The sequence below is a fragment of the Eulemur rufifrons genome, chromosome 6 (assembly GCF_041146395.1).
Source record: "Eulemur rufifrons isolate Redbay chromosome 6, OSU_ERuf_1, whole genome shotgun sequence".
Lineage (NCBI taxonomy): Eukaryota > Metazoa > Chordata > Mammalia > Primates > Lemuridae > Eulemur > Eulemur rufifrons.
Window position 1 is genome coordinate 826,691 of NC_090988.1, and position 24,455 is coordinate 851,145.

General features: G+C 35.9%; 1 protein-coding gene and 1 pseudogene across 1 annotated transcript; both read left to right on the forward strand.

Annotated features, from left to right (window-relative positions):
* Window positions 1–14,578: 14,578 nt before the first annotated feature.
* On the forward strand, window positions 14,579–15,535 carry LOC138383628 (putative olfactory receptor 8G3). Its single transcript, XM_069468624.1, has one exon. It carries the CDS (start codon window positions 14,579–14,581, stop codon window positions 15,533–15,535), a length of 957 nt encoding a protein of 318 aa, XP_069324725.1.
* A 4,752-nt stretch (window positions 15,536–20,287) lies between these two features.
* Window positions 20,288–22,728, forward strand: LOC138383629 (smad nuclear-interacting protein 1 pseudogene; annotated as a pseudogene).
* The last annotated feature ends 1,727 nt before the right edge of the window (window positions 22,729–24,455 follow it).

Consider the following 24,455-nt stretch of genomic DNA (forward strand, 5'->3'; position numbering starts at 1 on the left):
ACATCCTGGCTCCCCTTCTGCCAGGAGTGGAAGCAGCCTGAGGTCCTCATTGGAAGCAGATGCTGGCATCATGCGTCTTGTGCAGCCTACAGAACCATGAACCAAATAAACCTCTTTTCTTTATAAATTACCCAGCCTCAGGTATTCCTTCATAAAGATGCAAATGGACTAAGACTGGCTATAAGTTTATCAATTTTATTCGCCCTTAAAAAGAAACAATTTTTGGCTTCGTTGATTTTTTTTTCTATTTTCCTATTTTCAATCTTTTTGATTCTGCTTAAATTTTTATTATTTTTCTATTCTTGCTTTATATGTACTTTTCTTTTTGTAGTTTCTAAGGTGTAAGCTTAGTTTATTAACGTTAGATATTTTTTCTTTTCTAACATTCCTTCTAAGCACTGCTACATTCCACAGTTTTTGTAAGTTGTATTTTCATTTTCATTTCATTCAAAATATGTTTTAATTTCTTTTAAGACTTCTTTTACCTGTAAGTTGTTTGGATGTGTGCTGTTTATTTTTCAACACTTTGGGAAATTTCCAGCTATCTTTATTTTATTGATTTCTAGTTTATTATGGTCTGGGAATATACTTTATAGGTTTTCTGTTTTTAACAATCTATTGTATTGTGTTTTATAGTCTAGAACACTGGCTACAATGGTGAAAGTTCTATGTACCCTTGAAAAAAGTGTGTATTTTGCTATTATTTGATGAGTCTTCTATAAATGTCAATTGTATCAAGTATTATTAGATTGATCATACTATTCTAGTCATTCATATCTGTGTTAGTCATGGTTCTCCAGAGAAACAGAACCAAGGTAAAGATATAGACAGGTATATAGATTAGATAGATTTTAAGGAATTGGTTCATGCAGTTGTAAGGGCTGGCGAGTATTAAATTTGCAAGGCAGACTAGCAGGGTGAAAATTCTGGCAGGAGTTGATGTTGCAGTGTTGAGACCAAAGGCATCAAGAGGCAGGATTCCTTCCTCTTTGGGAGACCTCAGTCTTTTTCTCCTAAGGCCTACAACTAATCGATTAGATGAAGCCAACCCACCTTTTGGAGGATAACATGCTTTACTCAAGTTCTACTGGTTCAAATGTTAATCACATCTAAAAATACTTTCATAGCCATATCTAGCCTGGTATTTGACCACACAATTGGGTACCATAGCCTAGCCAAACTGATACATAAAATTAACTGTCATGATATCCTTCCTGATTTTTCTACCTACTTAATCTGCTCAACAGAGTGGTGTCAAAGCTACCAATTATAGTGGGTTTGTCTATTTCTCCTTTCAGTTTTATCATTTTTTGCATCACATATTTTAACATTTTGTTATTAGATGCACAAGTGTTTGGTACCTGTAGGGTGTCTTTTAGGAGAATTGGCCCCTTTGTTATGTAATGCGCTTTTTATTCTTGATGAGCTTCCTCATTCTGAAGTTTTTTTTTTTTTTTTTTGTCTGAAATTAATGTAGCTACTTCAGCCTTCTTGTGGTTACTCAAGCTTGTGGTACATCACTCTCCATCCCTTTACTTGTAACCTTTCAGAGCCTAGACACTCAAAGTAGGTTTCTTACAGAAAATATATACTGAGGTATTGGTTTTTATCCAATCTGACAATCTCTGTCTTTTAACTGATATGTTTACATAATTCACATTTAAAATAATTATTGATAAGGTTAGATTAAAATCTACCATCTTTGCAACTGTTTCCATTTGTTGTTTCTTTTTTTCTTCCTATTTCTATACCTTATCTGGTTTTAATTGAGCATTTTTTATGATATCCTTTTATCTCCCCTTTTGGCATGTTTATAATACTACTTTTAAAAAACTCTTAGTGGTTTTAATACTATTTACAATAGACACACACACACACACACACACACATGTAATGTAATCTACCCTGCCTTAGAGTACTCCAGATTCCTCCTTCCCATTTATATTATTGTCTTTCATTTCACTTACCCATGTTATAACTGCCTAATACATTGTTACTATTATTGCTTTAAACAGTAATTATCTTTTATGTCAATTCAGAAAAAGAATTTATTTTAACTTCATCTATTCGTTCTCTGATGCTTTTCCTTTATTTGCGTAGATACATGTTTCTGTCTACAGTGTTTTCCTTCTTCCTGAAGAACTTCTTTTAAATTTATTACAGTGTAGGTCTGCTGGTAATGAATTCACTTATTTTTGTTTGTTTTCTTTTTTTCTAGAAAGTATTTGTTCTTTCTCTTTAAGGATAATTTTTCTGTGTATAGAAGTCTAGGTTGTCAGGTGGTGTTTTTTAACACTTTATAGATTTCACTTTACTCTCCTCTTGCTAGCACGGTTTCTGACAAGAAGTCTGCTGTAATTTTTATTCTTGTTCTTCTACAGGGAAGGTGGGTTCTCCACCCCACTGAGCCCCTCTCTCTACCTCCCCAGATTCCTTCAAGGCTTCCTCTTTTTCTTTAGTTTTCTGTAATTTGAATATGACATGCCTAGGAATAGATTTTTGATATTTATCTTGTTGTTCTCTGAGATTTTCTAAATCTGTGGCTTGGTGTCTGGCATTAATTTTGGAAAGTTCTAGGCCACCCTTAAAATATTTCTTCTATAATATTCCTTCTTCAAATATTTTTTCTCTTTCTTCTTCTGGTTTTTCAATTACACATTTGTTATACTTTTTGATACTGTCACAAAGTTCATGAATGTTCTTTTTAAAATTATTCTTGGCCGGGCGCGGTGGCTCACGCCTGTAATCCTAGCACTCTGGGAGGCCGAGGTGGGCGGATCGTTTGAGCTCAGGAGTTCGAGACCAGCCTGAGCAAGAGCGAGACCCCATCTCTACTAAAAATAGAAAGAAATTATATGGACAGCTAAAAATATATATACAGAAAAAATTAGCCGGGCATGGTGGTGCATGCCTGTAGTCCCAGCTACTCAGGAGGCTGAGACAGGAGGATCGCTAGAGCCCAGGAGTCTGAGGTTGCTGTGAGCTAGGCTGACGCCATGGCACTCACTCTAGCCTGGGCAACAGAGTGAGACTCTGTCTCAAAAAAAAATAAAATTATTCTTTTCTTTCTTACATTATATTTTGGGAATTTTCTATTGATATTTCTTTAATTATTTGATTATATTTTTGGCCAAGTCTGGTGTACTAATGAGCCCACCAAAGGCATTCTTTATTTCTGTAAGGGTATTTTATTTTATTTCTAGCATTTCCTTTTATTTTGCTTTAATATTTTCACTGTTCTGATTACATTACCAATCCATTTTTGCCTGCTATTTATTTGTTCCATTAGAGCCTTTAATCATTATCATGGTTATTTTAAATTTCCTATTGGATAATTCCAATACACCTGTCATATCTGAGTTTGTTTCTCATCTTGCTTGGTCTCCTCAGAATATACTTTTGTCTGGCCATTTGACAAGTTCTTTGACTTGTTGAAAGCTGGGCATGTTATATATTCTAAATGGTGCTGAGGTATATAGGCCTTTTAAGTGAAGATTTATGTTAATCTTGCTAGGAACTAGACTTAAAATTTTTTGTCCTTATATTTTGTCTTCTCCCTTGGCTTTTATATTTTGTCTTCTCTTGGTACTACTCCTCAGAGATAATCTGTATCTAGAAGTTCTCTGAGCTGTAATTCTGCTGGAAGGCTGTTGGCGAGGTGACAGGGTATGGGGAGAGGGAACTGTCCATGACCTTCTGATTAAGTCTCAGTCTTTTTGTGGGCCTTTTTCCAGGGGTTTGGCCTTTAAAAGTGTTTCTATCCTTCCACTGGTAGTTATAGTTTTCTTTCCCCTTGTGCCCCCTACTCTTTTCCTTGCCTGCATCATTCCCAATTTATTTATTTTTTTGAAGACATGTTCTATGTTGTTAATTTTCCCCATTAGATAAGACAGGAAGGCTGAAGATGGGCATAATCCTTTTCCCTTACTGGGGAGAAGGTTTGAGAATTCCCATCTGCCAAATCCTTCCCCTTGCAGATGAGATCTTTGTTAGGGGAAAGAGACTGAGTGGGTTCCAAGATGGCTGCTCTTCACATCCACCTGCCGTGGCTCAGAGAATCTGCCTCAGATTCTTACCATGAGAACCTAGTGGATTCTTGTAGGCAAAGCCTGCATAAATGTGGAGTCCCCTTATGACTGAGGACCCCAGGAGTTTCTCACTTGCGTTCTAGTCTGTATTCAGTCTTCAGCAGTTCTTCAAAACAATTACTTGAATGTTGCTATCAGCTTATCAAGTTCAATGACTTGTGCATCAAGTAAGCAAATCACAGGGTCTTTGTCTCTCTGGATGCACCTCTCTCTCTAGATTTCAAAATGGTCATTTGCCATCAAACTTCTGCTCTCTGATGGGTCCAAGAAAAGTCAGTACTTTCTAGCTTGTCATGTTTTTTCTTATACAGACAAGAATAACAACTTCTAGATTCTTTACATGTTGGAGTTGAAACTATAAATCAGGATATAAATTTTGATACCTGATGTTGGCTAGTTTAACACAGAAAATAAAGAGGCATTATCTGGGGCATAATTATTAAAAAAACATTTTTACACATTTATATAGCATCTCTATAAAGTTTAGATAGGAACAGATTAAAAATGGTTAGTGATGTAAACATACTAGAACCCATGAAAGAAAGAAAAGGGGTAGATTAATTTTAGAATGCTTAGTGTAGCCACGCAGATAATCAATTAAAAGTATGCCTAGATTAATTTTCCCGGAATTTTTTTGAGTGCATGTCATCCAAGGTACTTAAATATAATAGTAATATTTTCTATATACTTATATTCCAGGATAGACATTGTAGTATTGAAGTCTTGTAACAAATTCATAATGTACATACTGCTATTAGCACCATTTTGAAGATTAAGAAATTTTACATAGATTTCATCACTTTTTCTATGTCAAGCAGGCAGGATTTGAGCTGTGTATTCATGTGACTGCAAAGTTCATTTTCCTAACCAATAGTATAATTCCTTTCAAAAGATAAGAAAGCATTTCTAGACAAAGTCCTATGATTTATACGTATGACCAAGGTCTTTTTAGGTCTGAGAAGGCCTGATGGCATAAATATATGTGTAAAAAATGAAGCACTATTCATATTACATATACTATACAGTGATAATTTCTGGGCAATACTTTTTAAAGGGGAAATTGACATGATGGAATCCATAAAAGTGGCCAGAATATTGAGAGCTTGAGAATTATTACATGAAATGACAGGTGATTGATATTTTTTGGAAGAATAAATTTTAGTTTAGTGATGTGAGGTCCCAGAAGTTCCCCACACCTTTTTCCACTTCACTGTCAAGATGGATATAACCTTGGGGCTCACTTTCCAAGTTCAGGACTCACTTCAGTGATCTCCTCATATGCAAATGTTTAGATGCTTGAGACCACGAATGACAGGGTCCCATCACACAATGGACCTATCCCTCCTTAGCCATAGTCACTTTTATAATTTTATATTTGACAACTTTTTTCATTAATTTCTCCCGATTCCACTGAGCTAATATTGCCCAGTAGAACTTTTGGCCAAGATGGTAACATTCTATGTGCTGTGCATTCTTCAATACAGCAGCCATTAGCTAGCTATATGTGGCAATTGAGAACTTGAAATGGTGCTAATGTGACAGAAAAAGTGAATTTTTAATTCAACTTAATTTAGTTAAATTTTTAATGACACAGGGCTAGGGCTACCATATAGTATGGTAACAACATGTCTCAGTCTGCCAGGCATGATCTTGGCTTATGCATGTTTTCTTTTGTAATTATTTATAGCATCTTCATGCACATTTCTGTACTTCCATTTCCTTACTCATAAAATGAAGATAATTCTAGTACAGGCAAATATGTAAGAATAAAGCAGAAGAGTGCTTAAACGTTATTTGACAAAAAGTGAGTCCTTTATCTGTTTACTACATATGCATTAAGTTCAACCGTAAGCAAAGTAAAAAACACACAGTTTGCATTTCTGAGTTTATGTCCTCACATATAACATTGTATATAAAATGTCTGATAAGTGCAAAAGTGATTGCATGCTTTAAAATACATGTAATCGTCCAAATATAATAATTTTATGAGCAAATTAAACTGTAACTTACTCTCAGGATCAGGTTGGACAAATTCCTCAAACTGTCTGTGCTTCTTTCTTTTTAAATGGGTATAATAAGTTGAATTATATGAAACTACAACTTGGTTCAACCTAATATTATCTTCCACACTGAGCTGTTGTGAAAATTAAATAGGTTAGTAAATATAATAAGAATTATGTGTATTACAAAGTAAGTGTCAAATAAATCTTGGCTATTATCATTATAAACAAAATGCACATTAAAATAAAGTATCTTGAAAACTATAAAGAGCAACATCCACTAAAATTGTATGTAATTAGCTATTTCCCCAAACCTTAAATAAAAGGAATAAGATGAAAATCATAACTTCAAATATTTCAAAAATTATATTCAGATAGGAAGCTGCTGTTATGAGGACCTCCTAGAATCATGTCTGCTAGGCTTCAATTTTTAGCCCGTAACCTAATGACTGTTACTGTCACAAAGCTAAGAGAGAATATCATACACAAGGGACCTAATCAAAGTTTCATACAAACGGTGAAAAAAGCACATTTTAATTGCTCCTATATCCCAATAGCTCATCCCTGTTGAAAGGAAATCTTGAGGGAGCTTCCATCTAAATGTTTTTGATTATACCTCTTAATATATCAAAACTTTACATAAAAACAATGTCCCTTTGGCTGGTGCCTCAGGTAGCATTCTGAAGAAGCTACAAGAAGGAACCATGGCTTTTGATTCATGTTACCTACCTGGGCTACTCAGAAATTGAAATCTGCACTCCTAATTCTGACCCCCTAAGTAAAAGACAGCCCAGGAGTCTCTGTTTTGAACTGCCACCACCACCATTATCAAGAGCTACTTCCCACAGAGCGCACTTGCTCTAAAGCTTACACAAGGTTTCCAGGTAGAGAAAGGGTGAGTATCTGAATTCCATCTGTCCTAGAACCTTTAATCTTGGCATGTTGAAGGACCTTCATGAAATCTAGCCTCCTTACAACTACAGGAGTTTCCTAAAACTACCTGGCATCTTTTGATGTAACGTATCTGACTTTTCGTGATTCAAACTATACTACTTTCAGACATGCTTAATAGTTAGAGAGATTTTGATGTTGAGACAAAAGGTATCCTATAGGCTATATGTAGCTCTGCCTTCTGTGGTAACATATAATAAGTCCAATCTTAATTTGTGTTATTAGTCATGGAGATACTAGGCATGAATTATTGTAATCTAAATCTTAAAATTTCCTGGAAAATTTTAATTTATAAATCACCATCATAAAATACAGCTCCCAGAATTAAGCACAGTTCACTAAATGCAATTTATCTTGTGTGGCCCTCACTTCCCCTATTTGGGGTATTTTTTTTTTTTTTAATGAATCCTCTGGAATTTATAGGTGTTTTCCTCCAGATCTAGATCTTTTGAACATGGAATGCTATTAGTCCAATGCTTCTCAAGTTTAAAGGTTATGCAGACCTAGCTTGTTTCCACTTACCCTTCTAGACTGAGGTTTCTCTTAAAACCCTTCATTGACCCCCATTCTGGGTTCCCACTGTGTTCACTGTATTCCTGTAGGACATGTGTAATCATGATGTTTATCACACTGTGTAGTCTGCCTCCCCACCCCCTTCTAGATAGTAACATTCTGAAGATCAGGGATTCTATATTATTTGTCTCTCTGTCCTGAAAGCCCACACATCTTTTTTTTGCTTATCCCTGTTAAATTCTTCTTGTTAATATCAGTCCATATTCACAGCCTAACAATACCTTCTTGAATCATTATTATAAGCATTCATCACAATTTTCTATATTAATGTAATCTATAAATTTCATAATAATTTATTATATAGCATTATCCAAGTTATTGACAATGGTTTTTCAAGACAAGACTACATAAAAAAGTCCTATGGAATAATAGTAACACCAGATTTTTCACTTTTATGATTAGTCTTTAGATTCTCCTTGGGTTCCCATAACTATGAGATATTATTCTGTATTTTCATTGACCACACATAACTGTATCATGTCCATAAGACAATTACAAGAGATTTAGCAAATACTTTACTAAAGTCAAGATAATCAAGGACTATACAATTATTTTACTCTATTAATCCAGTAAAACTTGAAACAAAAATTCTGGGTGTACTTTAGCAATCTTCTGCTGTCTCAGAGTCATCACTGCTTTCTTTTATAAGAGCTAAGAACTTTTTTCCCCCGGAGAGAAATCCTGCCATTTGCAACAGCATGATGAAGCTGGAGGAAATAATGCTAAGTGAAATAAGCCAGTCTCAGCAAGGCAAATACTGCATCATTCCAATTCAATGAAGTAACTGTAATAGTCTAACTCATAGGAGCAGATAATACAATAACGGTTGCCACGGACTGGAAGGTGGGAGAAATAGGGAATCGTTCAATGGGCAGAAATATCAGTTAAGTTAGATGCATAAATTTGAAAGATCTGCTGTACAACATAGTACCTATAGTTAGCAATATGGACTTCAAAATTTGTTAAGAAGGTAGATCTCTTGTTAAATATTCTTACCACAAAATATCAAAACACACAAACAAAAAACACACAAAGGGACACAAAAAAACTTTGGAAAGTAAAAGATGTCAATTACCTTGATTGTGGTGATGGTATCATGGGTGTTCAAACTTATCAAATTGTATACATTAAATATGTGTAATTCTTTGTATGTCAATTTTACCTCAATAAGACTCTTAAAAATGTCCTTTTTTCACCTTAAACTGTTTTGGTATTTTGCTTAGGATTCATTCATCTCTGAGATGGGTCAAAGATAGATTAGGACCTCTGCTGATACAGGCCAGATTCTTGGAAATTCTCCACAAGTAATGGTCAAAGTGGTGTTAACAGGGCAGAACAAAAGGAAGCAGTAAGAATTAACAGCATGTGTCAGAGTCAGACTTCATGGGGAGCTGGTCAAATGTAATGGATCAAAAACACACACCTGCTGCCAGTGTTGCAGCCATGGGACAAGAGATATTGGTGCTTCTGTGATTAAACTAGTTTTTAGTGTGACAGCCTTGTAAGAGACAAGGAACACAGAACAAAACAGTCAACCGCCAATGTAAGGAATCAGAAATATGGAGGAACATGAAAACTCAGCTTCTTTAACCGAGGTAATATCAGGATGTATGAAAATAAAGAACTGGGATTTTATTAAAAATAACTGGGAAGCTATCATTTCTGGGGCTATAAAATCTGCAATAATTTGTCTTTATCATGAGTTGACAATTTTGTACTCTAGATATCATTAAACTTTTCTAGTATAGAATTGACCTAGGATTGGTGACATCTGGCCTTTGCAGGAGTTGGGAAACTGAGAAGTCAAAAGAAAGAAAATGCCAGGCAACACATACTGGGCATCTGACTTAAGTCTGCTGGGTATTTTCTGACAATCTCTTCAACTATTTTGCGATTTCAGTCCTCCTTAACTATATTTATTTTTTTTTTTTGTACTTGTTGATGTTTTTTCTCTGATGAAGGAAGAAATATTTAAAGTTGAATATGTATATGTTTTATGTCTGTAATTTATTAATAATTAAAGGTTATAAAGACCTATATGTTTCTTGTTTATGTATTAAAGAGAAAAAGACTCTGATAGTAAAAGTAGTTATAATTCATGAGTTAATATATCACTTTTTTTGTGTGTGGGGGGAGAAATACATTGTTTGGAAAAAAACTTAATGAACATATTTGGCATAAATGAGGAGGCACAGACCACACATGACCTAGATGGAAAAGGCTTAGAGGATGGTGGCAAAACAGTAACTTGTAGTGGAATGTTTTATTGGTCAGCATGGTATCCTCATTATTTTGTTGTTGTTTACATTTTTATAACGTATTTATTGAAATGTAATTAACAGTATAAAATTCACACTTTTCAAGTGTATTTCAGTGATTTTTAAGCATATTCAAAGTTGTACAACCATCACCATGTTCTAATTGTAGAATAGTTTCATTACCATCCCCCCAAAGTTTCCATACCCATTAGCAGTCACATTCATTACCTCCCTTCCCACAGCCCTTGGCAGAAATGAAATACTTTCTGTCTTTATGAATTTGTCTTTTGTTGACACTTATAAATGGAATCATACAATGTATGGCCTTTGTGTCTGGTTTCTTTCTCTTAGCATATTTCAGGTTTATTCATGATGTGGTGTGTACCAGTAATTCATTCCGCTTTATTGCAGAATAATGTTCTATTATATGGATATGCCACAGCTTGTTTGTCCTTTCACCACTTGATGGAAATTTGGGTGGTTTCCAATCTTTGAATGTTATCAGTAATGCTGTTCTGACCAGTCACGTACAAGTTTTTGTGTGGACACATGTTTTCAGTTCTCATGGGCAAGTATCCAGCAGTGGAATATCTGAGGCATACGGTAACTGTATGTTTTGCATTTTGAGGAAATCCCAAACTGTTTTTCTAACAGTCTGTACCATTTGCAATCCCACCAGTAATGTGTGAGGGTTCCAGTTTCTTCATATCCTTGCCAATAATTGTAATTAATTCTTTGTCCCTGGGATTATAGGCATCCTAATGAGTGTGAAGTGTCATCACACTATGGTTTAGATTTGTATTTTCTTAATATCTAAGGATGATGAATATCTTTTAAGGTGCTTATTAGTCTTTTGTAGATTTAATTTAGAGAAATATTCATTGAAATCCTCTGACCATTTTTTAATTGTGCTATTTGCCTTTTTAATTGTCAAGTTGTAAGAGTTCTTTATGCATTCTGAATACAAGTTTTTCATCAGATATATCACTTAAACATATTTTTCTCATTCTGTGTTTTCTTTTTACTCTAGGGAAAATGTCCTTTTAAAGCACAAGCCTTCAATTTTGATGATATCTAATTACTATTTTTTATGGTTGTCTCTGGTTTGGCACCTTGTCTAAGAAACCATCACCAAATCCAAGGTCACAAAGATTTACTCTTTTGTTTTCTCCTAAGATTGTTTTAGTTTTAGCTCTTACATTTAGTTCTATGATCTATTTTGAGTTAATTTTTTTGAATGGTGTCAGGAAGAGGTCCAAATGAATTCTTTTCCATGCAGCTATTCAACTGTCCCAGCACCATTTGTTGAAGAAATTATGCTTTCTCCATTAAATTGGCATAAAAGCCTTGTCAATAATCAATTTATCATAGATGTATAAGTTTATTTCTGGATTGTCAATTCTATTCCATTGATCTGTAGGTCTATAACTGATGACAGTGTCACACTGTCTTGGTTAATATAACTTTATAGTAAGTTTCCAAATGGTAAAATGTGAGACCTCCAACTTTATTCTTCTCTATCAAGTTTATTTTGATTTTTCTGGGTCCTTTGCACTTTCATAGGTAAGAATTCTGTGATCAGCATGTCAGTATCTGCAAAATACACAGCTCAGACTTTGATAAAGAATGCACTGAATTTGTATATCAATTTGGAAAGTTATTGCCATTTTCATAATATTGAGTCTTCTGATTTTTGAACATGCAATATCTTTCCATTTATGTAGGTCTTCTTTAAATTCTTTCAACAATGTTTTGTACTTTTCATTATAATGTCTTGTATTTCCTTTATTTAATTTATTCTGCAGTAGTTTATTCTTTATGATGCTATTGCAAATGGATTTTTTTCATTGCAAATGCATAGAAATACAATTGAACTTTTATTTTATGCTGTTTTGTATTTTACAAACTTTCTGATATTTTAAATTAATTCTAATAGCTTTGTGTGTGTGTGTGTGTGTGTGTGTGTGTGTGGTAGATTCCTTAGGATTTTCTATATACAGAATCATGTCATTCTCAAATAGTTTTACTTCTTTCTTTCCAATATGGATGCCTTTTATTTTCATTTTCTTGCCTGATTGTCCCAGCTAGGACTTCCAGTATAATCTTGAATAAAAGTGTAGGGAGTGGACCTCATGTTTTGTTCATTATCTTGGTGAGGTGAACCATCCAGTCTTTCACCATTAACTGTGATATGGGCTGTAGGATTTTGTGAATGCTGTTGTTATTTTATATAAAAATTGAAATAGAATGTTTTTCAGCAGGTCATGCACTTTTAATATTAACTTGTAACCTATTTTCTAACATCAAGCTGACCTTTGAGAAATTTTGTCAAAACCAAAGTTAAAATGGAATTTTGAAGTTATCATGTTTCCCCTCAGGAAAGAGGTGTTTTGTTATTGTTTTTTTTTTTTTTTTTTCCTTAAGCAAGAGATTTCATAAAAGGATTTAGAGAGGCATCACAAACTCAAATGCCTTCATGGGTCAACCAGGCACAGAAATATATAAAGGGTTCAAAACAGTAGTGTTGTGATTTGGAAAATGCATGTTCTGTGAAGGACTCTAAATTCAAATTTATTTCTGAAAAATTGTATTCCCATAACAAAATACAGTTACTGGAGTACATCTGCTTATACCCAGCAATTTACTGCTCTTTTTCTAGATAGATAGGAGACCATGGCAGACAAATCCAGACTGATGAAAGAATAGTTTTAGAATATTTAGAATGAAATTCCCCATACCATGAATTTATATCTTCAATTTAAAGTTACACCTCTCTCTCTCTCTCTCTCTCTCTCTCATATATATATATATATGTACATATATATATATATATATATATATGTATGCATAACCACTTCAATAATAAAGCTTGGTAAAAACCCTAAGCTTTTAGTAAAAATATATTATACCCAACAGTCACGTATTAATGGTGCTTTAATATATAAAACAATAAAAGCATGGACTGTTGTATCAGTTCCAGCACTTAGTGAGTGCCAAAGGTGAGAAAGACCCAAAGTGGAGCTATCATTGGAAAATGGGTTCAAATGGCAGGAGAAAAGCAGGCTTCAGTGAACTGGCTAAGGACAAACACACTTGCCCCAAAACAGCTTCAAGAACGATGGCCCAGCTAGAGAGGAAATATAAGAGCAAAATTCTGCTAATATGCAGGATGGTATTTGACCCATTTTATTTCAGTATTTTGAAAATGCGGTGCCCAAATTATTACCTGCATTGAAGACACACAAGTTACGTTACTATACTAAAGGTAACTAGGAATCATTTTAAAATTTGGAAGGAACTAATTTATGATACAATCTACTAGGAATTTAGCGTAACTACTGTGCATATTGTGTACACATTACTATAAACTATGCTTTAGTCATATCTCTAATGCAGATATTTTTCCTAATTTTTAAGCTTATTTTATCCCTGAGTTCACAACCTTGTATTTCTAAGCTATTAGATATTTAAAAAAAAATTTTTTAAACCAAATGTAATTCTGAAATATATAAAATATTAGTAACATTACATTGTAAATAATGGGTTTTGAGTCATTTAAAGTGCTAAGACTTTCTTTGTATAAAATAATAACTCAATGGTTTTATATACTAGATATTTAATATTCAAGGCAAAATTCAAGTTTACTACATGACCCAAAATGATAAAAACAATTAATCATTAGTGTTTCTTTAAATATTTGTATATTATATTGTACTTGCATTATACCATTTGAAATGAAATGCACTTACTAATTAATTTCTTTTTGACTATTCATCTACTATACTTCATTACCATTATTGGAAACATATATTTGAAGATGTGATAGCTAAAAATTACTTAATCTACACTTGTTGTGAGATTTGTAAGCCACAGAAGAGTTGTTTTCACCCCTAAAATTCTGATTACTTAATACTAAATTTGGGATCTTTTGTTTCTCACTTCTGATTTCTCCTCAATAAGAAACTCACATCCTTCCTAGATGTGGAGTTCAAGTTGAGTGACAGACAATGTTATCCATTGAGTTCCTGTCTAGAACTACTATGTGCATATTTCTGAAGCAGTGGAAGTAGCCAAGGTACTCACTAAAGGGGAGTCTACCCTGGATTAGTGGTTGATACACTAGCTGTCAGTACTTCATGAAAATTTTTCTTTCACGTTCATTGCTATGAGTGGTTTCTCTGATATGACAAAAAGATAAAGATGTGGAGGAAGCTGTGAATAGCTAAAGTAAGAGGCATAAGGTGAGATAGACAGCCCTTGTCTCATATCCTTAATTACTTACTTAGTACATGCCTCCCTATGGGCCTATACTCAACAACTATAAGCCTTAGTCACCTAATATGTAAAATAGATACACTATCATTTACTCTGCAGAAGAGTTGAGAGGATTACAAGTAAGGCATGGGAATTTCCTAGATGTTCAATTAAAGTAATCAGAGCAGTCTTTGAGTGGACAGGAACTAGGGAGTACCAATGCCCACTCTTATACCATAAAGCAAAAATTAAGATAGTTCTATCTGATATTTATTTACATTCCCCATATTTCTGGGATTTCAGGTTCTTTGACTGCTAACATAGATGAGGAACAGGTAAAGAACTGGGATACCTGGTTGAAAAGACTTGAATTTTGTTTTGTAGTTTGTGTAGTGAGACAGTAAATACCTAACTCAAGTTTTCTTCTTCTTTCCTCATAAAACTGCAGGAGAGAATGGTGGCAGGAAACCATTCCTCAGTGACTGAGTTCATCCTGGCTGGGCTAACAGAGAAACCAGAGCTCCAGCTGCCCCTCTTCCTCCTCTTCCTGGGAATCTACATGGCCACAGTGCTGGGGAACCTGGCCATGATCACACTGATTGGGCTCAGTGCTCACCTGCACACCCCCATGTACTATTTCCTCAGCAGTCTGTCCTTCATTGATCTCTGCCATTCTTCTGTTGTTACCCCCAAAATGCTGACAAATTTTTTGTCAGAGAGGAACATCATCTCCTACCCAGCATGCATGACTCAGCTCTACTTCTTCCTTGTTTTTGTTATATCAGAATGCCATATGTTGGCTGCAATGGCATATGATCGCTATGTCGCCATCTGCAATCCACTGCTTTATAATGCCATCATGTCTTATCAGGTCTGTTCCTGGATAGTAGTTGGAATTTATTTCATGGGCTTGATTGGTGCCACAGCTCATACAGTCTGCATGCTAAGAGTGCTTTTCTGTAAGACTGATACTATCAACCATTATTTCTGTGACCTTTTCCCACTACTGGAGCTCTCCTGTTCTAGTACTTTCATCAACGAAGTAGTAGTTCTGTGCTTCAGTGCATTTAATATCCTCTTTCCCAGCCTGACAATCCTTGCCTCCTACATCTTCATCATTGCCAGCATCCTCCGCATTCACTCTACTGAAGGCAGGTCCAAAGCCTTCAGCACGTGCAGCTCCCACATCTTGGCTGTTGCTGTCTTCTTTGGATCTGCAGCGTTCATGTACCTGCAACCATCATCTGTCAGCTCCATGGATCAAGGGAAAGTGTCTTCTGTGTTTTACAGTATTGTGGTGCCCATGCTGAATCCCCTCATCTATAGCCTGAGGAATAAAGATGTCAAAGTAGCCCTAAATAAGTTCCTTGAAAAAAAGATATTTTCTGTAAAACAGTGTATTTTCCTTTAGCAAAAATTTATAGCTTCTGGAGAAGATTTGGTAAAAAAAACAGTGCGGAGATAGCAAAGCATGTCCACAAGTAATGACAGTACTGCTAGTGCTTGATATTTGGAAGAAAGGTGCCAAGAGTAGAACTAGATTCATAGGATCAGGAACATGGGGACAGCACCATTTCTGGGACACCCAAAAGCCCATCTACCCCAGAGTAACCTGTATGACCTCTAAATATATTTTTTTAAATCTTCAAAAATGTATACAATCATACTTTGTATGTATGGAATGTGACATTTTTTAGAGACATCTTATTTGCCTTAATTCAGGGAATAAATACATGTCATCAGTATCCTTTGATATTTTCAATACTCTGTGTACCTGGCCTTTTCTACTAAGTGTATAGGCAAACATTTGTGAATGAGATATCCAAAATAAATAATTTTAACCACTTAGAATACACAAAATTCAATCCCAAATTCCTACTAAGTGCATAGAACTATATTAAGGAATATGGAGCCATATGATGGATAACAAGACAGTTCCTACCTAGAAGGAGATACTAGTGGAAGAAATGGAAATTAATAAACAGGACTGAATACAGAATGTGTATTTTTAGATATGTTTATGCAACATCATTTGTTCCACGCTTTGAGGACTTTGCTACCACCTCGATTTTCCTGAAAATCCTATACTTATTCTCCCTTATCCCAAAGGTGGGTGGATAACTCTTTTCCACCTACGTTATAGAATCTCAGATTTGGAATTGACTTTCTTTTACTAGCATGATCATACGGGTTGTTTATTCACTTGGAAAAGTTAAAATTGGAAAATTGTTTTCTGACTAATGACAAGTACCCCTCTTATCCCCAAAATCACTATACATTCTGGGGAAAAAAAGTGATATTTTTTAAGGGGGGAAGGAGACTTTTAACCAGTAAATTTCTTCTTCTCCCCTTCACTAAATTAAACTCCTACTGATGCTCTTGAGAACAAAAACCAGAAGTCTGGTTTGTCCTCTTGGGAGGTGGTCATTCCCATGAATAAGTCTCAGTAGCTATTGGTGGAATCTATCCATTCATTGGTCAGCTCCCACATCTTCTCTTGCTGGTAGTAGGAACATATAGACTTTTTTCTCATTTCTCCCTAGAATAGCTCCTAAGATTCTTGGAGACCAGATATTTCAGTATTATTTTATGCCAACTTTTAGATAACAGGGCATGGTTGTATTCTTTGATGCCTCTGAGCTTGAAAGCCTTCAAAAAAGCTGTATTAAGGAGATAAGCATGGACATATCCAAATAACATCATGTTCTTCACTGTTTGTTCTATTACATCACAGGACTACTTAGTTTGCTTTAATCCAGCATGAGAATTTACACTTGGTTAAATTCCCTTTGTAAAATCATCTATCTTATCTAACAAGCACAAAACAGTACTTGCTTTGTCATTGGCTTCAAATACGTGGCATGAGCACCTCAATGTGATGTCTCCTTCATCTCACCATAAAATTAAAACTTGCAATGAGAGGAGGTTACTCCCCTTTTTGAAAACTACAGGAGACTTCCTTCTTGACTTTCTATGTACTAATCAGTCCTTACCATAATACGCCATCATTTTATCCTACAAAAGTATCTATATGTATGTGTACCTATACATATATGTGTATATGATACATATATGTGTGTATGCTTATGTGTAACACATATGTATATGTGTCATAAACCAATACCCATATGCATTGCTTAGATATAAGGTTTATGTGTATGTATGTTTTAATTTTGTTACTCTAGGCCCTAAACAAACAACATCTAATTTTTCTCATCCTGATAGGTGATAGATAGAAATGACTATTTATTATGTTTTTCTGTTTCCAAGCATTTATTTATGTATTAAAACTATTAAAAAGAGTTCAGAAGGACAAAAATGTCTGAACCATCTCTAGAGATTCTGAGAACTGGTGGAAGATATGCTATTAAATTATTAGGATAGATATCCTACAGATTACAAAATGGAGATGGAATACTACCACAAGAAAACAAGAGAAAGACCTTGAACATGATGACTTATTACAAATGGGAGAAACATAGAAATACCTAGGACTTATTAAGTGCTATTACAAAAGAATACATGTAATCAAATAGTGTAACGATTGAAAAGAACATGAAAAGTAAATATATTCTAACACTAGGCACTATGATAAACTTGGATAATGTTCTCAGATTTCATTTTTCTGATACAATTATACATTAATTTACAAAAGAAAATAGTTCCTCATGTACAATTTGCATTTTCAGAAACAATGAGCATGTCACAAAAGCAGAATTTAGACAGAATCATGTTTTACCTTCTGCGTTAGCTATGATTAGGCTTGACTGTGCATCACACAGCACAGACACATGCACACACACACATACACTATGGTGCCTTAAACCAGATTATGGTTCAGGTGTGGTACAGTGGCTCATGATAGACATAAGCTTCTTTTGCATAGTTGTTCTATGGATTACAACATGAACTACTCATCTTTGAGCTCCAATAATGGCTGCAGATCCACCCTTCACCCAGCAACCAGACACAAATATATGGAAAGAGGAAAGAATGTCCTCTAATTTGAAGAGCACTGCCTGGAAGTGATAAACCTCATGTCCCCATATATCCTCTTGGTAAGGATTTACTCACATAGACAAACCTCACTGCAAAAGGGATTGAGAAATGCCACAGTTGTCTTTATAACCATGTGCTGAACTAAAATTCAGGACATTTGTTATTGAGGAGAAAAGGGATAATAAATATTAGGAATAGCTAACAGTTTCTTCCACACTTTCCAATATTTGTAGTCAGTCATAGATGATTCCATGTTGCCATTGCTGATGTTTAATATTTGGGTTTAGCACTGTATTTAAGAAGAATAGTGGTGATTAGAATATAACAAAATGTATAATGCATAAATAAAATATATTAATATTTTAATAACTATAAAAATCTCCTAGAAAGCTGTATGTGGTTTCTAGGTGAAGTAGTTCCTCTCTCTCAACAATTCTGGGTTCACAGCAGAAAAAAAGAAATAACCAAGACTGGAGCAGAACTAAATGAAATCAGTAATAAAAGAACTGTACAGAAGATCAATAAAACAAAAAGTTGGTTCTTTGAAAAGATAAACAAAACTGATATGCCTCTTGTGAGATTAAGTGGAAGCAGAAAAGAAAGGATACTAATAAGCTCAATCAGAAATGAAAAAGGAGAAATTACAACTGATACCACAGAAATACAAAACATAACTTTGGAATACTACAAAAACCTCTATGCACATGAACTTGAAAACGTGGAGGAAATGCAAAAATTCTTAGAAACACACAGCCTCTCCAGGCTCAAGCAGGAAGATATAGAATTCCAAAACAGAACAATATCAAGTACCGAACTTGAAGCAGTAATAAAAAACCTTCCAAAAAATAAACCTCTGAAAGACTGGATGGCTTCACGCCTGAATTATACCAGACTTACAAAGAAGAACTGGTGTCTATCCTGCAGAACTTATTCCACAACATCAAGAAGGAAGGAATACTTCCCAACACATTTTATGAATCCAACATCACTCTACTACCAAAGCCAGGAAAGGACTCAACAAAAAAAAAAAAAAAAAAAAAGGAAAATTTTTATTTATGTGTTGAATTGCATTTATAGATTTGTTTATGTTGAACCAACCTTGCATTTCTGGGATAAAACCCATATGATTCCCACAATAGAGGCAGAAAAGCACTTGACAAATCCAGTACACTTTTATAATAAAAGAGCTTAACAAAATAGGTATAGATGGGACATTCCTTAAAATTATTAAGGCCATATATGATAAACCACAGCCAACATCATACTGAACAAGGAAAAATTGAAAGTATTTCTGCTTACAACTGGAACCAGATAAGGCTCCCCACTATCTTCACTTCTATTCAACATAGTGCTGGAAGTCCTTCCCAGAACAATCAGACAAGAGGGGAGTTAAGGGTGTCCAAATGGGGGCAGAAGAGGTCAAATTCTCACTCTTTGCTGACTATATGATATTATATCTAGCAAATTCCAAAGGTTCAACCAAGAGACTCCTGGAATTGATAAATGAATTCAGTGAAGTCTCAGGATACAAAATCAATGCACACAAATCAGTGGCATTCATATATGCCCATAACAGCCAAGCCAAAAATCAAACCAAACACTCAATACCTTTCACAATAGCATCAAAGAAAATTAAATATTTAGAAATATATTTAATGAAGGAGATGAAAGACCTATATAGGGAGAACTATGAAAAACTGAGGAAAGAAATTGCAGAAGATATAAACAGATGGAAAACCCTACCATCCTCATGAATTGGTAGAATCAAAGTTGTTAAAATGTCCATACTACCTAAAGTGAGCTACAGAGTTAATGCAGTCCCTATCAAAATACCATCATCATTCTTTATAGATCTAGAAAAAATAATTCTATGCTTCATATGGAACCAGTGAAGACCTCGTTTAGCCAAAGCAATATTAAGAAAAAAGAACAAATTGTGAGGCATCAGTCTACCAGACTTCAAGCTTTACTACTAGGCTATAGTAACCAAAACATCCTGGTACTGACACAAGGACAAAGATATAGACCTTTGAAACAGGACTGAGAACCAAGATATAAAACCATCCCCATACTGTCATCTAATCTTCAACAAAGCAGACAAAAACATACACTGGAGAAAAGAATCTCTATTCAATAAATTGTGCTGGGAAAACTGGATAACCACATGGAGAAGATTGAAATTGGACCCCCACCTCTGACGTCTCACAAAAATCAGCTCATGGTGGATAACAGACTTAAACCTAAGGCATGCAACCTTAAGAATTCTGTAAGACAAAGTTGGGGAGACTCTTTTAGACATTTGCCTAGGCAAAAAGTTTATGAATAAGACCCCAAAGCAACCATAGCAGCAACAAAAATAAATAAATGGGACCCGATCAAATTAAAAAGCTTCTGCACAGCCAAGGAAATTATCATTAGAGCGAATAGACAGTCTACTAATGGGAGAAAATATTTGCATGCTACACATCTGATAAAGAGCTGATAACAAGAATCTATATAGAACTTAAGAAGATTAACAAGAAAAAATCAAACAACCCCATCAAAAAGTGGGCAAAGGACATGAACAGAAACTTTTCAAAAGAAGACAAAATAATGGCCAGCAAACATATAAAAAAGTGCTCAACATCTCCAATCATTAGGGAAATGGACATCAAAACCACAATGAGATATCACCTAACTCCACTGAGAATGGCTTTTATCAAAAATTCCCCAAACAACAAATGCTGGTGTGAATGTGGAGAGACTGGAACACTCATACACTGCTGGTGGGACTGCAAATTAGTACAACCCCTGTGGAAAGTAATTTGGAGATACTTCAAAGAGCTAAAAATAGAAATACAATTTGATCCAGTAATCCCACTGCTAGGCATCTACCCAAAGGGAAAAAAAGACATCCTGCAATAAATATATTTGCACTCAAATGTTTATGGTAGCACAATTCACAATTGCAAAGATGTGGAAACAACCCAAGTGCCCATCAATCCATGAGTGGATTAATAAAATGTGGTATATGTATACCATGGAGTTCTACTTAGCTATAAGAAACAATGGCGATCTAGCACCTCTTACATTATCCTGGATAGAGCTTGAGTTCATCCTTGGAAGTGAGGTATAAGAAGAATGGATCCACATGTATTTGTCATGAAATTGGTACTAAGTGATCAACACTAAGGTGCTCACATGGTAGTAATATTTATTGGGTGCCGGTTAGGTCGTGGTGGAGGTAGGTAAATTTACAACTAACTAATTGACGCGGAGCACACTGTACGGGGGAAGGGCACACGTGTAGCCCTGGCCTGGGCGAGGCAAAGGCATTGTACATGACCAAAATATTTGCGCTCACATACTATTCTGAGATAAATTAAATTAAAAAAAGAAAATACAGTCATTTCCTTCTGTGAGAGGAGCTCAATGGACCTCTTTTCTCTTGCTCAGACACATGGCAGAACGGAGGGGGTGAAGAGTGAGCGGGAGCGGGGGAGCTGACGCAGGCACCCAGAAGAGGACGCGGTGGCCGCGGGGGCGGCAGCGGTGGGGAAGCCGGGCCTCCGGCCCATGGCCGTCCAGACTTCTCTGCGGTAACTCGTCCCCGCGGGCAGCCAGCCGGGCCGCCCCGGCCACCGCGGAAACCGAGCCCGAGGAATGACCGGTCCCCAGCCAAAAAGAAAAACAAGTTGTCAGGGAGAAGAAGCAAATCTCCTTGGAGTAAGAGAAGCTGAAGTCCTCCCCACTCAACAGTCAAAGTGAAGCAGGACCTTGAGGATCATCCCCGGAGAGGACGTGAGGGTAGGTGGTACCAGGAACCATCAGAGCAGGAACACAGGAGAGCCAGGAACAGTGACCGAGACAGACACGGGGCTGTTCCCACCAAAGGAGAACCTCTAAGGAGAGGCCTGGCAGTGGGCAGGTTCAGGGTCCCATTCGAGACATTTAGAAGCTACAGGCTCAAGAAGAGCGAGAGTTTTATAATGCCGGACACGGGGAGCATCCCCAGAAGGGCGAAGTTAGTGGCAGTGGTAATGAGGCTCAGGAGTTGGTTCCTTGGCCTGGTGGCAACAACAAAAACAAAGAGGTGCCCTCTAAAGCAAAAACAAGCTTTGAACTTTCTGGGGCACTTCTTGAGGACACCAACACCTTCTGAGGTGTAGTCATTAAATATCGTGAGCTCTGAGAAGCACGTATCCACCCAAAATGGTGGCATGTCTACCCATTTAAAAATGGTGAGGTGCTTCCAATAATGTACACACATGGACAAAGTGCGTACCTCCTGGGTCCACTCCGCCGCATTGCAGGCATTCCAATTGATCGTCCATCATGTTCAAAGCAGCACGCGGTCTTTCAGTATGGGCTTGTGGAATATACTCGTGCTGATGGCACAGTGGAAGGGTGAAACTCTACATCATTGACCTTGGCTCAGGCAATGGAACCTTCTTAAACAACAAACGTAGTGAGCCACAGAGGTACTATGAACTTAAAGAAAAGGATGTACTCAAGTTTGGGTTCAGTAGCAGAGAATACTTCTTGCTCCATGAGTCGTCAGACACTTCTGAAATAGACAGGAAAGAAGATGAGGATATGAAGAGGAGGAGGAAGTGTGACAGCTAGCAAACTAAGAACCTAAATTATTGAGACACCTTTTCCTTCTTGGAAGGCTTTGACTCAGCACTGTGGGGCTCTCTGTAATGCCTCTAACTGCCTTGAGTCTTTCCTCTGTTGCTGACCAGCTTATGTTACAGTTTATGAACACTGACTTATGTTTCCTTGAACTGTTTTCTGGGGCACATCAGCCACGTGCCTGGGCATTTGTTTTCAGAACAGTCTCACCAATTACAGCACATCCGTGTTTTAATAGAAGTGTTGGTGCTTTCAAAACTGCTGCCTAGGAAACTGTAAATCCTTGGTTAAGGCGGAATTGTGGCTTGTTCTCTTTGTATAATTAACTTTATTTATATAGTTGTTAAGCTTTGTGGACCAGGTGTTTTTGTTTTGGGGGAAAACCCCTGAGCAGAGAATCTTACTAAGTAGCTTTGGTTATCACCAAAACAGTCTCCACTATATATCAAAGCTTTGACCTGGTTGAACTCTTGAGTCATATAAATTGATTTTGCACTTAGTTTTTTGGGGTGGGAATTTACTTCAGCCAATAAACTTTATTGACTATTTAACTTAAACAGATGCTTTATAGCACCTGCTTAAGCCTACAGACTGTACAGAAGGATCATGGTGACTACCAATGGGTGTGATTTAATGTCACAGAAGAGTGAAATGGATTGTGGCTCTGTTCTCCACGAGAGAATTCCTGATTTCTCCATGGAGCATGTAATAACAATTTTGATCACATTAACTGTTCTTCAATTTTATGTTTTTACTCAAATGTTATCTCCTTTTTTCTTTGAGAAATACACTGTCACTTATGTGGCAGGATCCTTATGTTATTCTAACAACATGTGTATATATCTAAAGGAAGTTGTTTTGTTTACATATTTCTAAACATTTCATCTTTAAAAAAAATTGTTCAGAGGTTGTATTTACCTTCCCAAGGCTGGAAAGTAGGGGAAGGCCCCAGTTTCCTAATTTTCCACCAGAGGAATATGTGTAAGTAGAAAAGTATTGACTACTGACATACAGTATGTATGTATGTACATATATAAATGATGTGTTAAAAAGCTGATACTGATTTTCATATGACAATGTTAGGCAAAGGCTTCCCTGCATTTGAAGAGAAGGTTTTCATTTATATGTATGTTTGAGATAGAGAATAAAATTTGTAAATATGAAAAAAAAAAGAAAATACCGGCCAATATCCCTTAGGAATATAGATGCAAGAATTCTCAATAAAATCCTAGCAAATCGAATTCAGCTGCTCATGAAAAAAAAAAAATAATCAATCATGATCTATTGGACTTTATCCCAGAGATGCAGGGATGCTTCAACATATGCAAATCAAAACCACGATGAGACATCAGTTAACTCTAGTGAGTATGGCTTGTATCAAAAAGTCCCAAGACAACAAATGTTGGCATGGATGCTTAGAGTTAGAAACACTCATACACTGCTGGTGGCACTGCAAACTATTACAACTTTTATGGAAAGTAGTATAGAGATACCTCAAAGAGCCACAAGTAGAACTACCATTTGATCCAGCAGTCCCACTACAGGGCATCTACCCAAAAGAAAAAAAGGCATTCTACAAAAAAGACATCTGCACGCAAATGTTTACAGAAGCACAATTCACAATTGCAAAGATGTGGAAACAACCCAGGTGCCCGTCAATACATGAGTGGATTTATCAAATGTGGTATATGTATGTCATGGAGTACTGCTCAGCCACA